Source organism: Canis lupus, chromosome 3 (genome assembly GCF_011100685.1).
Source record: "Canis lupus familiaris isolate Mischka breed German Shepherd chromosome 3, alternate assembly UU_Cfam_GSD_1.0, whole genome shotgun sequence".
Taxonomy (NCBI): domain Eukaryota; kingdom Metazoa; phylum Chordata; class Mammalia; order Carnivora; family Canidae; genus Canis; species Canis lupus.
The window spans coordinates 80,560,785-80,576,722 of NC_049224.1; the positions used below are offsets into that span (position 1 = coordinate 80,560,785).

The 15,938-nt window shown below is 35.3% G+C and overlaps 1 protein-coding gene across 8 annotated transcripts in view; it reads right to left on the reverse strand.

Annotated features, from left to right (window-relative positions):
* Positions 1 to 1,291: 1,291 nt before the first annotated feature.
* The window catches only part of PCDH7 (protocadherin 7), a 415,603-nt gene continuing 400,956 nt past the window's right edge, over positions 1,292 to 15,938 (reverse strand). For 6 of the 8 annotated variants that reach the window (XM_038533523.1, XM_038533524.1, XM_038533520.1 and 3 more), the window contains one exon: positions 1,292 to 5,641. In XM_038533523.1, coding sequence (XP_038389451.1) covers positions 5,265 to 5,641 — 377 coding nt within the window. In that variant the 3' untranslated portion in view covers positions 1,292 to 5,264. The remainder of the gene's footprint in view (positions 5,642 to 15,938) is intronic. The other 2 variants (XM_038533532.1, XM_038533526.1) reach the window with 2 other exon arrangements.

Genomic DNA, 15,938 nt, shown 5'->3' on the forward strand with positions numbered 1-15,938 from the left:
TTATTTATGATAGTCACAGAGAGAGAGAGAGAGGCAGAGACACAGGCAGAGGGAGAAGCAGGCTCCATCCACTGGGAGCCTGACGTGGGATTCGATCCCGGGTCTCCAGGATCGCGCCCTGGGCCTAAGGCAGGCGCCAAACCGCTGCGCCACCCAGGGATCCCTCTAAATAGAAAATTTAAAACAAGAATACATAGTGATTTCATCTTATGTACTGTTCCACTGACTTAAGTACTGATGTTTGGTTCTCACCATTAGAAATGCAGAAAGCCAAATGAATGCACATATCATTTGTTCACCTCATTACAACTTGCAGCAGACTTTCTCACCATAATTCACTCTTAATTCCTTCTTCAGAGAAGGAAGGCTGCCAGCCACAATCAATTTACAAAGATATCTTTAAGAAAGAATATGCCATTCTATATAAAGTATGTTGGATTTTCATCCAAGGGAGAGGAAAAAACAGAGAAACTTCCATGCAAGGATCTTCAGAATGCCTATTTTCCCACATAGGTAGGTGTTAGCAGTGCTGTTGGGAGATGAGACAAAAATTCCACGGAATCTATTAGTACATGTAGAAAGTATTTTCTTTCTCTTTTAAGTCTCTGAGTTGTATAAAAGAAGATAATTGACCTGTTTGAATAGATAAGATTAAATAAATAAAGAAGATGGCCATTACAATTATGGATATAATCTGATAACAAAGAGTAAGCATATATATATATGTTGGTTGATGGAAAAATATAAAAAGTGGAGAAAGTTTAACTAATGAAAAAAATGAGTATGGTAAAAACTCTATTTTTTGCTTCAAATTTTTTCTCTACATCTCACATGATATAAGGCTTTTTTATGTCTCTAATGTTTCTGTATTCAGCACTATTTTAGATTAAAAACAAACACTTTCTTAACAGAGATACATTTTGACTTAAATTAGTTTTGCCTGAAATGTAAAATTTCTCTAGATAACACATGAATAAATCAATCTTTATATTAACGATGAGAAGTTCTTCTACTGCCCACTTAACATGTAAAAGCCAGCTAGGTAACTATCTTAGGAATTATTTTGATGAAACTGAAGTATCCAAGTTCTATTTTGTTAAAAAGCAAAGTAAGATGACAGCTATGCACGGTGTCCTCTAAATCAACAATTGCTGCAGCATTATCTTCTCTACTCCATCTTAATTTAGCAGAAATCAAAGGATTTTAAATCAAACTGGTACATGCATCCATTCACTTCTCGTCCAATCAAAACTGAATTACCTGTCAACAGAGAAGTACGCTTACAAGTGTGAAACCATTTGACCATGTTATATTTTAATTTGCAGAGACAAAAATGACAAGCAATTTATTTACATAAAACTGTACAAAAGCAAATTAAATTATGTAAAGTATTTCATAAATAGTTGGACGAGTGTTTAATACATTTCGCCATGTTTAGCATAGTTGCGTGCATAGTGACTCATAATAAACGATGATAAATTGTTCTCTGCTTCACTATCAACATCCAAGTAGCAGAACAATAGTCAATGATTAACATTACAAACAGATCAGATCGTACCACATTGAATGCAAGTGCTTAAAATGTAGGAAAAGTTGTCTGAAAGTAAACCCTAGGTAGCTAAAAGAATGAGGCCTTCCTCCAGATGTTGTATCTACCTCTGCCTCAGTCACAACTGACCAGCTTTAGAATATTCTTGATCATCTCCACTGTCCCCCCCCTCCCAAGGACACATTGCATATTTATCATGGATACAGTAAAACTAAAACTACTTGGGTCTTCAGCTTTCTCAGGCCTGTGTTTAGGATGGCTTGATTCTTGGCGGTTTCTTCTGGTCTGTGTGCTATTTTATTTTCCTATAAGAGAGCTTCCTAGGGTAGCCTTTCAGCCAGACATCTTCAGTACCATCTTAGTTTCTCTTCCCATAAAAATAATGCCTCCCTTGTTTTCTGAAACTCAGGCAGCAGGCCAGTCAGAAACCATACAGAAGTGATATCTGGAGGTTCCGAATGAGCATTAGATTTTAGACTGAAGCTACAGACGTACACATAAATTTTAATACACATAAATTTATATAGTTACTCATTAATTTATAAATGTGCCCTAATGTACAATGCATGCAAAGTTCACTTGAGAGTCTTGTGTACAGAAAACAAGTATGGTTTATATACTGTACAACCAAAATGAAACAGCAGCTAAAGGAAAAATAACAACGAAGAAGAAAGAAAGAATAGAAATTCGAAATCAATATTTGACCTTGCAAAATGGACTGATTTCACCCCTGATAATCTCTCTCTGTGCTACTATTACAATAAATGCTTTAGCCTTCTCGTCAGAATTCAGCAGCCCATGTTAATGCCTTAGTTTTGTTTTATGAATGAACGATATTTAAGACTGGTCCATTATCTGAGTTTGTCAGAAGGCAAATTTTTAATATATTATTTATTATCTTCAGAAAATAAACATGGATAAATATACAGGATCAAAAAAGTTGGGAATAGCCCATTTTCCCTCATTGTCCAAACCCAACAACCGTTTTTTTTTACCATAACAACAGGTATAAAAGGCACAGTTGCTTGTTTTGCATTCACTCATTTATTTTTTTTGTTTCTTTTTATTGATTTTTTTCAAAAGCACTCTATATATGGAGTGGCACCAGATTTAGCCTATTCAAAATAAAAGTCATACAAACACAAAATATATTTCTGTGTCATGCCAGCTCATTATATAATAAACATGTTATGAGAGCTAATTCTACTAGAATTACTGAGAATACTTACAGTACACTGAATTTTATTCTTTCACACCCATTTTAGTTCTAAAGAGAGGCTCACGAGTTAAATGACAATGACATGGCTGTCTTGAATGTGGTGCAAACGTCATTGGGGAATGTGGATCCAATTAATCCGAAGGTCCAGTATGACCCGTATTAGCTTTCTAGACAACGGAAGGGTTTTAAGATAGAGTGAAATGAGCTATCTAATGGTTTCAAGTGTCTCATGAAAGAAAGAAAAAAAATGCATTAAAAAAAGTTTTTTGAACACCTGTGTTATGCAATTGAGTATTTGCTTTGTAACGTGCAAGAAAAAATATGTATACATTTCATAAGTATCTTTAGAAGCATTTTGTCTTAATAAGTACTTACAGATTATACAAGGCAGAACTGCTTTAATGCAGTTTCCTAACAAAGTACTAGAATTGCATCTTTCCATCGTGTAAATAATAATCAAACATAACCATGTTCAATTATTGATATTTTAGTCCAATGTTTTCGTTTCAATTACATATCTTCTTTCATCCTAACTATTCTACGTAAACTAACATCAAAATGAAAACTCCATTTAAGAAAGAGCAGAAGGAAATGACCCCGAAAGAGTAGCCCACCAAACAGAGAAGTGGTTTTCAAAGATAAACATTTTGTTGACCTACAGTGAGTTTACAACCTCTTGTCCAGGCTGCTTCACCTTATAGTCTAAGAAATTCTGTAAAGAATAAAACTATCCAAAGCTACATTATTTCTACAGTTTGCTAGAGAGCCATCAGGCTATGTCTTAACCAGGTTGCAAACATTCAGTGTTGGGAACATTTGCTCTTTTCCCCTGTTATCCCCTATTCTGTCCCTGGATTGTCACTTTTGTCTGAATGTCCCAGCTCAGTTTCCAATTATGTAAAATCATCCTGTATAGAACAAATGACCCAAGATCTGCATATTCTGGTTTTTTTTTTACACTGAAAAAACTGCATATTTTCCCACTTTGAGATGTACATACAAGGAGACATATCACTACCCAGAACTCATTTCTTTCATGTTCCATCTGGATTCGTTTTTAAGACATATTAAATAATGTTCAAAATCACATAGGTGACTGATCAATTAGGATGTCACCTTGTTTCAATGTTGTGAGTCTTGAAGTAGTGCTATATTGCACAGCATTCAGAATTAATGCACTTGTGTTATAGAGAAGGGTGCGTTAGACACATAAATACAATTGGTAATTTGAAATGTAAATCATAAGACCAGCAAGCATAACCTGAATTCTAAGATGATAATAGTGATCGTAACTTAAAAGACGGTATGCCAACATACACTTCTTTCCCTACGTTCCCACAAATATGATTTTTACGAGTAGAATCTTCCCTGATAATATTTTTTTGAAACTAAACTTGAACCTCAACTAATTGCCTACTATAATACCAAAAATACATCACTTTAGTTTTTCATTTTCTGAGCTTTCAAAGAAAATCCATTTTAAAAGAGAATGCAGGTTTTCGGGTATAGATACAATGTAAAATAAGCTAGTGTTTGTGTATTTCTGTGTGTGCGTGGGTTCAGTTGCTTCTGTTACTTAATGGATTTCCACGTCAAGACCAAATTTGCTTCATGATTTCCCTGATCTGCGGTGTGATCTTTGGCCTTTTAATGACACAATTGTTCCAGTTAGTTGGTAACAGCGGTGCTGTTCTGAAAATATATATATATAATTTTTACAAGTTATAATTTGTGTAATTGATACATGTGGTCAAGATTTTGTGTATACTAAGAATATTGGATGAATGTATGGGATTGAAGTTGATACCCCTGTCTTGAAAAGAACAATGTATGCCAATTTGGGACAGCAATCTCCAACTGGGTATTGTCCAGCTGGCAGTCTTTGCTAGAATATTAAAGCTGTGAGAGTCTCAATATTCTTCTTATAGAGTCCCCCTTAATAAGAACTGTACCTTTACAGGGACTCTATCATTTTGGGGGGAGATTGCCTTTCATGGTGATTAATCATATTCTGATGGTATATCTGAAATACATTTACCTGATCTGGCTTTTTTTGGAGGGGGGTTTGTGGGTTTTTTTAACCAGCCGGATGGCATTCGAAAGAAATCAAAGTGACTAAATCATGCTTCAGCTTAGGGATAATGAGAGTGTGTTGTGTTCTGCTAATCAGGCTTGTTACCATGAAAGAAACTTGCAACCATCTTTTTTTTTTTTTTTTTTTTTTTCTCCTTGGAAGGGGATGGGGAAGAGGGATAGCGGGTGTCGGGAATAATCAGTGAGGGGGTTCAACATGCAAGTAACAAGGATGGTTTCTACATTGTACATTACAATCAGGCTAACAGTATCACTAAAGGCCTGATCTGGAGGCAGAAGTGGCAGGCAAAGCTTTGTCTCTTTGGTAGCCCCCTCTTTTGATTAAACGGTTTTTCTTTGTAAGGTTTTTTGCCCCTTATTCTCCTCATACATGAAAAGAACTTTGCTGTTCTTCTTTATAGCCTACAGGTAAACTTCTCTTCTAGTGAGAGTATTGACAGGAGATGGCTTGTATTCCCCCGTTTTTGTAAGGGGAATATCCTCAGGGTTGGCTTCCTCATTTTTGCTGAAACTAGCTGCACTGAAGGTCTCATAGGACGAGGTCAACTTTTTGTTCAGGAGGTTTCTGTTGCGGTCACCCATGATGGCAGCCTCGCCATTGGCCAGCTTTTCCTGGCTTCCTCGTTCATCAACAGGCATGAAAGTGGAGAGTTTGGGCTGGCTCTTCTTCCTCTCTGGAGAAGTGCGGACTGGCATCCAGCAGGAGTCTGAGTGGCCATATTCATCACACTCACGGGTACACTTCCCAGTCAGGGCTACATCTGGAAGAGGTCTTGAATCTGAAATTCAAGGAGAAGGAGATGTTAAAGTTGGACATTCTGCAACAGGCTGTCCTGATTTTTCTGAAATTGGAAGGAGGGGATATATATATATATATATATATATATATATATATATATATATAAAATATAATATAATATAAAATTTATCATATTATTTTCCTTTTATCAACACCCCAAAGTTCATCATGCCCATAGAACTTTTTCTTATTTCATATTCTATAAAGATAAGGTTTTGCAAAAACATCAAATATTGTGGAAAGAGAGGAATGAACAAATGAATACTCTTAAGCATGTAGAAGACAGGTACATATGCATTTGTTACAGGACAGGGACGTGTGTCTATTCTCAAGTAGAAATAAAGCGCATATGTATATTTGTCTGGGTATAAATTTTTCCACATGCATAAGAAAAGTTATTAAATCCAAATAGATAATTTTCTGTATTTATAAATTATCCCAGAAATCGTGTACTTTTGCCAATTGGATTCCTTCCTGCTTATACATTATTCATGGCATGCAAATATGCAAAACCTTATATTTAAAATACATTCTAAAACATCAGGGTGACTCAGAAGTAGAATCTAAATTGACAGCACGTCATGTGGTAAAAAAGTAAAAAAAGCAAAGTACAAATAGGTTATGGGCGTGAACATACTAGCAATATCATCACGTACCCCACCCTAGCCCACACCCACCTCCCACCCACATGTCAAATGACCTAATATGTGCTGTAGAATAATCCCTTAAATGTTCGCATAGAAATATACTTGCCAACATGTTCGCTGAATAGGAATATTATGTGAAATGCAATGTATTGGGTAAATGCAGTCAAGCTCCTAAAGTTTTGATGAAATAGCATGTAGTCCTAATTAATGTTGGTGCCTAGTGGAATGGGAAATATCTTCTGTTACTATGAAGCTAAGTCATATTTAGAGAGCGCTTAGGAATCAGGATAACAGATGAAAATTAAGAATTACCTGTATATGTAAGTAAAATCGTTAATATGCATCTGTCTTTGGAGAAGAGGTATGTATTTTCTTGCTACTACAATTTTTTTTTTAACAGACTTTGTTTTTATTTGAAAAAGAGAGAGAGAGAATAACCTCTGGGGTTTTATTTAATATGTTTTGTAGTCTATTTTATTGCCAAACAGAAGAACATAATATGACTGTGCTCCAATTTACATCGTATGGCATATATATAAATATATATATATATATATATATATATATATATATATATTTTTTTTTTTTATAAGGCTTTGGATGTAAAAGACTGACAAATTTTAACTTCTGTAAATAAAGTCACAATGATGTAATCAGTGAGATTTGTCTATACATAATCCTGGGTAGATTTGGATTAAAACACAAGAAGGGGTTATTTAAATTATCCCTCAAATATTTATACACTCTGCTTTTGTCTTAACACACTTTCCTCTGTACTTTAACATAACATTCCTATTTTGGTTATCATTTGTATAGGCTATTTCAGGAGTTTTTCTCTACCAAATCTCCTAAATTAAGGCAGTCCAACGCATACCATTTTTTCCTGCCGTGATGGATAACTGAAATATTGATATTTGTCAGCCCATTGATTTTTGAACCACCATGGCCTGAGATTTGTATGCAGTGAGCGGAGAGTACAGTGAGGAAATGCCAGTGTACTTCATAGGAAATCTAGAATGACTTCTTTTGCCCAAAGGTAAAATGCAAAGATAATTATTTATTGTAGTGCACGTGTTGTGCTGCTATCTGACTTCTAAGTGGGAAGACCTTATCTATTTTATCATCAAAAGAAAAAAGGCACTTTTTATTCATTTTTTATGCCAAATTCCCTTTGTGTTTTCCAACACATATTTTAGATGCATTTAAAAAATCAAACTATTGGCAGATTTTATGAATGATTTTTGTAATCTGGTTAGTCTAAATGAGCAGAATGTGAGTTCTTTTGGGAATATTTTCTATCTAGGGATACTCACTTATTTGAAACTGACCTAAATGCCTTGAACAGGAAAAACCCTTATAGAAATGCAAAGTGCAAGATCAGACCTATTTACTCCAAATATTCCTTTTTTTTCCCCCATTGCTTTAACAAGTTCAAACTTTTTTGTTTTTTTTTTCTCATGTGATAGTGCTTATCAAAGACACAAAGAAATAATCAGGACTAAAGGTATCAAAATAGGAAAGATCCCTTTGAATGCGGTTGTCATTCCCTGCAGAAATGATCCAGAATGTTCTCCAATCATCTGAGTTTACTCAAGGCTCACACAATGTGTCAGTTCACGTACACAGTGACTTACAAATTCCCTGATTTTCAGGGATTAATTTGTGTTTCCAGTTTCAAATGTGTAGCATTTTGTCTTTCCTTTGTTTGAGATGCATCTAGAGACAGCTCAGAGAACTGTGTGATATGCAAACAACTCTTCTTACCTGTTGTTTTACTTGTGTACCTGAACTCTGTGTAGCTCATGAGAGATTATATTTCTTTAGATTGATTCAATTTCTCATCAGCTAGAAGTGAGAGACTCTTCAATTTCTTCCCTCAGCCCTTACTTCATAGTCTAGATTATCTCCTGCTAAAATCGGTTTCCTCTTACTGCTTTTAACAAAAGACAACTTGTCTTCTCTGCCATCAGCCACATGTTGGCTGCCACGTCTCTATCCAAGAAGCATGACTTTTAATAAGGATCTCCCATCATTTCCAAAGTCAAACACTTGATTGGGGACCACAGTGGAAGTTGACAAGCCTAATTGGCTTAGACATGTTGCAGTGTTTGTCATCAGATTTAGAAAATAATCAAGAAAGGCTATAAGAGATTCATCACGAGCAATCAAAACTTCCAATCTTGATGACTCAAATGAATCCTCAAAAGAAATGCCAATGATTAACAAATGCAATTTGTATTATGATGCAATTTATTAAGGGAAGGCATGAGTGGAATAGTATTTTTCTGTGTTCTAAATTTTCTTATTTTAATTATGCAAGTCTATTTTTTAACACAAAAGTTATAAAGGGTCTTAAAGAATCATCAAAGACACTACTTTCTCCCTTTCATAAAAAAACAAACAAACAAACAAAAACAACAACAAAAAACCCTCTTTATATGTCTTATTTGGTGGAATTATAGAGCAATTCCAGACCCTGGGATCAACTAGTAACCCTTCGTAGTCTTTCAGTCTTTCACTGAAGATATGGTCTTGATATCAAAGAACATTATTTCATGCTTTAGTTTAGTACTATTTCTTTAAATTTGGACCTGAGTGAAGAAGATTTACTCAATGCTTCTTGTCAGTTGGCATTGAGTAAATCAATAAAAAGTGAAATACTCTATATCAAAATATGGTGGTGTTCTCTATCAGCATTTTCCACAATAAAATCAGTTCCTTTGAGCCCTCCTGCATACCTCCCTGCTTAATAACATCACAGCTTGAGAAGACTGGATGTAGAAATGGTATTCATTAGACCCTATGGCTCCTTTAGCATTACTTGGAGAGTTCTAGTTTTGCTATTTACTAGACCCATTACATCTGTTTGGAGAGTAAAGTCCTTTCTTATACATAGAGTTAGTTTCCTTTTGAAAAAACAGTCTTAAGCCATCATAATGGCAAACTATTTTAGAACAATTTATATAACAAGAAAGTACTTTCCCACACTCATTGCTTTTACTTATCATCTCAGCCAAAGAGAAAGGAGGATGGCAGCCATGGGGGGTCCAGCCTGCGGGAGAGCTGAGGCCAAAGAGTAAGTGTTTTGACTTTCACTTTAGTGTTTCTCATAACACTACAATGCTCCTTCTTAAAATGTAACAGCTGAGTGGTTAGAGGTCAATTACTGCTACCCAAGGCCATAAGAAAGAGTAGAATTACCAAAGGAAGAAAAAAAAAAAAAGTGTCTGAGCAGCACAGTGGATAGATGCTGCCAAAATCACAAATTTTTACCACTTAATGCCAGCAATGGTGTAACCTCCTTACATTTTCTAACGCGTAGGAAATGATAACAGATTCAAGAATTCCAGCTCTTTCTCTGAAAAGTGTTATTTGTCCTAACTGGGCTCGGTGGATGAGTTGGTTGCAGAAGATGCTGGTGCAGTAACTTCAACAAGAGGTGACAGACAGACAATATGTGAAATCATCAGAAGTAACAAGGAAAGCTTAGGTTTATGCAGGCATTTCGTGTCTCCAGAAGCTGTCCTATACATTTCAGAAACCGTTACAGACATCTTTATTACAGAAGAGAACTGAATGGTTGAGACTTTTGAAAAGACAGCTCTGCACCAGGAAGGATTCTCACATGCTGAGTTACCCATTCTGCCGGAATCCTGGACACCCACTCTACTCCAGGCCCGTGCCTGGGGGCTGAAGATGCAAGGTTATTTTCATCCCTTAAGAGAAGGCTTGAAAATGTTGCATTTAGTTTTAAAATATTTCCAATGAGTTTTTTTTAAAGCTCAGATATGTCATGCTATATGCATAGTTTGCATATTTGTTTAACATAAGAATTACTTTATTCTCTGGCCATGTGATAAATGAGTAATTGGTCAATGTGTAGATGGTCACACAATTTGTTCTTTACATGCAAGCAATGGGATTTTTTTTTTTTTTGAAGATTTCATTTATTTATTCATGAGAGACACAGAAAGACAGAGAAGCAGAGACATAGGGAGAAGCAGGCTCCGTGCAAGGAGCCTGATGTGAGACTCAATCCCAGACCCTGGGATCACACCCTGAGCCAAAGGCAAACACTCAACTGCTGAGCCACCCAGGCATCCCAAGCAATAGGATATTTTTAACATTACTTGAGAAAATTCTACAGTGAAAAATTGTGTTATTCTCTCCTTTTGGAGAGAAAAAAAAAAAAAAAAAAAAACAACACATACAGGTACCTTGTGCTTTTCCTTCTTTTAAAGTATTTAGTCTTCTCTTTGCATGTCTTGACTTTCTGTAATATGAAGATTTATTTTCCTAAAGGCAAGCCTAAACTATGGTGTAATTTGGTGGACAATGAAAAAGGGTTTACAAAAGGATTAACAAGAAAAAAGAAAGACAATTGGCAATGGTTTTCCAACAAATATCTTAACTTTACCTTTACTTTCTTAATCCAAATGAAAATATCTTTTTTACTCAAGTGATTAAAGTGCTTTATTTTAAAATAGCTGTCAGAAAATGTTTTACTTTTGCTTTATCTAATATAACTAAGAGCAAATAATTAAATAAACCCTTTACTGGAAAATTGTTACTGAAGCAAATAAAGACTGGTGTAAGGGGATGAAATCCAAAAGGTGTTTTAGACTTTTTTTTTTTTTTATGTAAATAACCTAAAGATCCCTGCCTTTTTGCCTGTTTGGGGAAGTTGGAAAAACTAGAAAGGCAAGCACATAACAGATAATAGAGAAAGTAGGAATCACTGATGCAAACAAGCAGTTTGCAATCCTTTAAGTATTTGATTACTCTTTGGAAGATGGGAAGATTTATAGTTATGTAAGTGTCACCTAGGGCTCCAGGAAAGGGCTCAATATTTCTAAAATCACTTGACTCAACTAAATTAGAAAAGGACATAAGAATGGCGCATGCACCCAGCCCTAACTTGAGTCTTACCAATGCCACTCCTAAGCAAGTCCTGATGAGACAGTGACTTTGTGAAAAGAGGAGATTTGAGGTCTCAACGTTGTTGAGTGTGATTCTGGGTACATCCTATACAAGCTCTATGACTTTGGATATAATTTCTCTGAGCCTCAAGATCCTCCTATGTGAGATAACAATCCCTACTCCCTTATACGTCATACGGAGGTAAGGATTACATTGTAAGGGATAAAAGAATTAATATATAAATAATACTTATTATGATATGCTATAGATGTTTGGTAAACAGTAGGCCATAGCCCCTGAAGATATTTAAGGAGGTAGATATACATATTTATTTTACCCCTGAAGTCTTCTATAAGTGAAATGTGTATTATTTAGGGAAATAAGCTCAAGAGCTAGGCTTCTTGGTTTCAAATCCTAATTTTGTCACTTTAGTGGGTATATAATTGTGAATGAGTTACTTGATTGATTTAAATTACCTCATCTGTATAAGAGGTATGAGAATAAATTAGCTTTTTAGGATTATTGTAAGGATTAAGTGTGTTCATGCAGGTAAAGTATTTGTAAAGATTCTAGACACACACTAGCCCTCAATAAATATTAGCTACTTCAGGTATGCAATTCCCCACCCACAACTGGGTCATCAAAAAAGCTTTGAAAACCAAAGTGTTTTTTTTTTTTTCCATGTATTTATATCCCTGGCATTCAATACAAAACTGTTCGTCATCTTTATCTCATGTAGCGTAAATATTTATGTTTTACTGTAGAAATAGAGTGTTTCATCAAGGGCACTTCAGAATCTTAGATTTTTTAAAACAATGTATGATACATGCATGATATTGCCTTTTTTAACATATGGAGGACTCAGAATTTTGAGACATATTTGGCTAAAAGGTTTTCAGATACATTATTATGGAATTAATACTGAACATCAGCCAAAACGGTGTGAATTCTGAGTTACTTTTCAGTAGGTACTAACAGCTTTATGCTGACAGACTGCAGTATCCCAGAGTTACCATTTACTTAGGAAAATACACAGGTTGTTATATCATGTATATTCAATGTCAGGTACTTATTTATTAATACTTTTTTAGGGAAGATGCACTGAGGGGGGCACTTGACGGGATGAGCACTGGGTGTTATTCTGTATGTTGGCAATTGAACACCAGTAAAAAATAAATTTATTATTAAAAAAAAAAGGGAAGATGTAATCAAAATGCGTCATTATGGTTGTTCAAAACTAAAGAGGAAATGCTCTATTATTTGCAGTTATCTTTACAACCTGAACAGATCAACCTCACAATGAATTGTTTTCTTTTGAAAGAGATTTACTCCTAAAATACTGGTTGTGAGCTTGCTACCTTGCTTTGCTTGCATGGGTCACAAAATAAGAAAGACCTCCATTTTTAAGATAAGCCAAAAATTAGCAATAAACTAATCTAAGACTAAGAGGTTAAAATAAAGAAAAACAACAAATAATAGGGTAAACATCTAAAATTCAGCATACCCTTCATACATTGGAAATAATGAAACAGAAAGTCATTCAGCAAATGAGCTCTGCAGATTTCATGATGTATGCACATGATTGTGTCAAATTGTGATTCAAGACCAGAAATTCCTCCAATCTCCTTATTCACACTCCTTTGGAATGTGACATCACTGTTCCTATATGATGTAGATTCCATCTCTGTTCCTCTTGAAGATGGGCCAGTTTTGATGATTAGAATGTGACAGAAGTAATAATGAGCTATTTCCACACCAGGTTTCAAGAAGTCCAGCAACTTTCTTTGCATTTGTCCTTGGAACTTGGCCATCTCTACCCCAAGAGAAACCACAATCTAGCTTCTTTGAAGATGAAATTTGAAAAAAAAAAAAAAAAAAAAAAAAAAAACTCGGCTGTCTCAGCAGAACCTATCCCCAGGTAAGCTCTATTCATTCTCCAGGCAAATGCAGCCTCATGAGCAGGAGAACCACGCAGCCAATCCGCAGAAATGTGAGCCAATCCAAAGAAATAAATCTTTGTTGTTTGAAGCACCAAAATTATGTTTATTTGTTTGTTTTTGTTTCTCTGTGGGGGGAGAGAGTTCATCAATGCAATGATGAATCTCTGAGATAATGATCATAGATTTATTATATTATCTGCTGTAAGTAGCCTGAAGTCTGGGAATAATATACGTTACTTCCTTTATGTTTTCTTATCATGAGTAACCAACTGACCAATATTGCTGAAAGTATAACTCTGCCAAAGAACATTTTCAGAGATGTAAGCACATTTAATTAACAAGTTCAAGCTGAGGGCTACTATAGAAAGCTCTGGGAATTTTGGGTCTGCAATTACAGGATTTCACTGCATTTTATACCTAGGAGTGTTCCAGTTTAAGCTGGCATGCCAAGACAATATTAAAATGTTTAAACATGTTTGAAAGCATCAGCAACTTTTCCCCGTATTAGGCTAAACTCAGTTAAACAGCGATTGAATGTAGCTCAAGAAGCATTTACTGCCCTGCGGCTTAGACCACTGTCATTCTGAATGTGGCATTATCATCTACGGTGAAGACTGTGCATGCCATGTTTCAAGCAGTCTTGCTGAATCAACTCAAACATGAATCTGCTGGTTGGCACATGAAAACCGCACTACAGCAGAAAAATGTATGGTGACTGCTTCGGAGTGATCAATTTATGCACATCAGAGATGTAGTTTCACTTTGATTTCTCTCTTCACACGTGAAAATTGGAGGTGGTAGAGTTTAAGGGAGTGTTAGGGAGCAGAGTGGAAAGACAGGAAGGAAAAGGCTGGAAATGAGATGTCCCAATATTGATCAAAAGAGTTCATAAAACCCAGGAAAAGATTAAGGGCATTTATTTCACAAAGTAGCAATTGATTATTCCACTGAAACCCAATTTTAGTTTTTCAGCCATTTATTGCTTATCTTCCACTGCAAAAATCCTATGTTTCATAATTTTTCTTCTAGTCTCTTGGATTTTCGTATATTAGAAATTATTTACTTTGGGTGTCATAGGCTTCAATAATCAGATGAAAACTAGGAATATTACCTCCTTCCATAAATGTAGAAATGTACCCCCCAGAATTGCATAAAGTTTCAGTGAGGTTCAAGATACCTGAGTTAGAGTCACAGTCTACTGCCAGCCTCCTGGTGGGTGGGAGAGAGAGGATCTATTTTTATACTTGACTTTTTTCCCCCTTTGAGTTCAGCCAAGAGTTGAGATATATTTAACAATGTGACATGCGTCTTCAAAAAATAAAAATTATAGACAGTAAATAAATTACCATTCCAACCTGACAGAAACATTTAAAACAAAAACAAATAATGAAACATTTAGAAATAAGGAAAATAATTGAGGTTTGATTATGTTAATACGTTAATATTTTAGGTTGGTTGTGAAAATGTTCAAATCTAAAAGCTTCAATAATTTATAAGGCTTTATATACAGAGTAAAGTAATTTTGGGGCTGGATTTAAGTGATTGCTGATCACCGGTTGGAAAATGTGTCCTTTCCTAAAATCTTTATTCAAAGTTTGCTTCAAATCGGTCTCTTGGATTGCCAGCCACCAGATCCTCATTCACTTACCAGAAGATGGGAAGTGAATTCTTATTATGAAAATTTATAGGGATCCCTGGGACGCGCAGCGGTTTAGCGCCTGCCTTTGGCCCAGGGCGCGATCCTGGAGACCCGGGATCGAGTCCCACATCGGGCTCCCGGTGCATGGAGCCTGCTTCTCCCTCTGCCTCTGTCTCTGAGCCTCTCTCTCTCTCTCTGTGACTATCATAAATAAATAAAAATTAAAAAAAAAAGAAAATTTATACAAAAGCAATAATGATCCAGATGAGTTTTCTTTTTTTTCAAGTTAATGAAAAGTGTTAGCCACTTTATATTGGTTTTATTGTAAAGTGTGACGTGAGTAACATGAGAAAGAGTTGCAAGCATCAACTTAGAGTCATTTTCCATTTTCTGGTCTAAAGTCTTCGGTTTTCATAATTAACCATAAAGTTGTAGAATCTGGTACGCTTGAGTGGCTTAAGGTTGAGCATCTGCTGTCGACTCAGGGCATGATCCCGGGGTCCTGGGATGAGTCCCACATCAGGCTCCCTGCAGGGAGCCTGCTTCTCCCCCTGCCTGTGTCTCTGCCTGTCTCTGTGTGTCTCTCATGAATAAGTAAATTAAATATATATATTTTTAAGTTGTAGAGGATATTCTACAATAAATATTAATACTGTCTTTAGGAATGTATTTTTATTCTAAAAATAGTATATAAAGCTCTAGTAACTATTCAAATATCACCCTTAGATTGTGTTCTTAAAGGCAGTGTTCATTTTATCTTTGCTTCCCCACATAATTCTATATAAATAAAGAAATTTTAAAAAATTGAAAAAGTCCACTAAGGGATATAATTTTCTCAAACTTTCATCCAACATGAACCACAACAAGCATTTTTTGTAAGTAAGTGAGAAATTAACAAATAATTCCTGCAATAAGGAGCTGGCACTAAATATTTAAATACTTAATGCAAGTATGGTATATATTAAAACAAATTAACTCAGTATGTGGTAATGTCTTAAGTTAGAAGAGCATCACGATAGTGGCTATAATGAAATAGAAGATATTTCTGAGTATTTTTTTGTCTTATTTTTTTGAGAAGTCTAAAATAAACTATATTAAAGCTCAAATCATGTATGAAGTAAAACTATAATG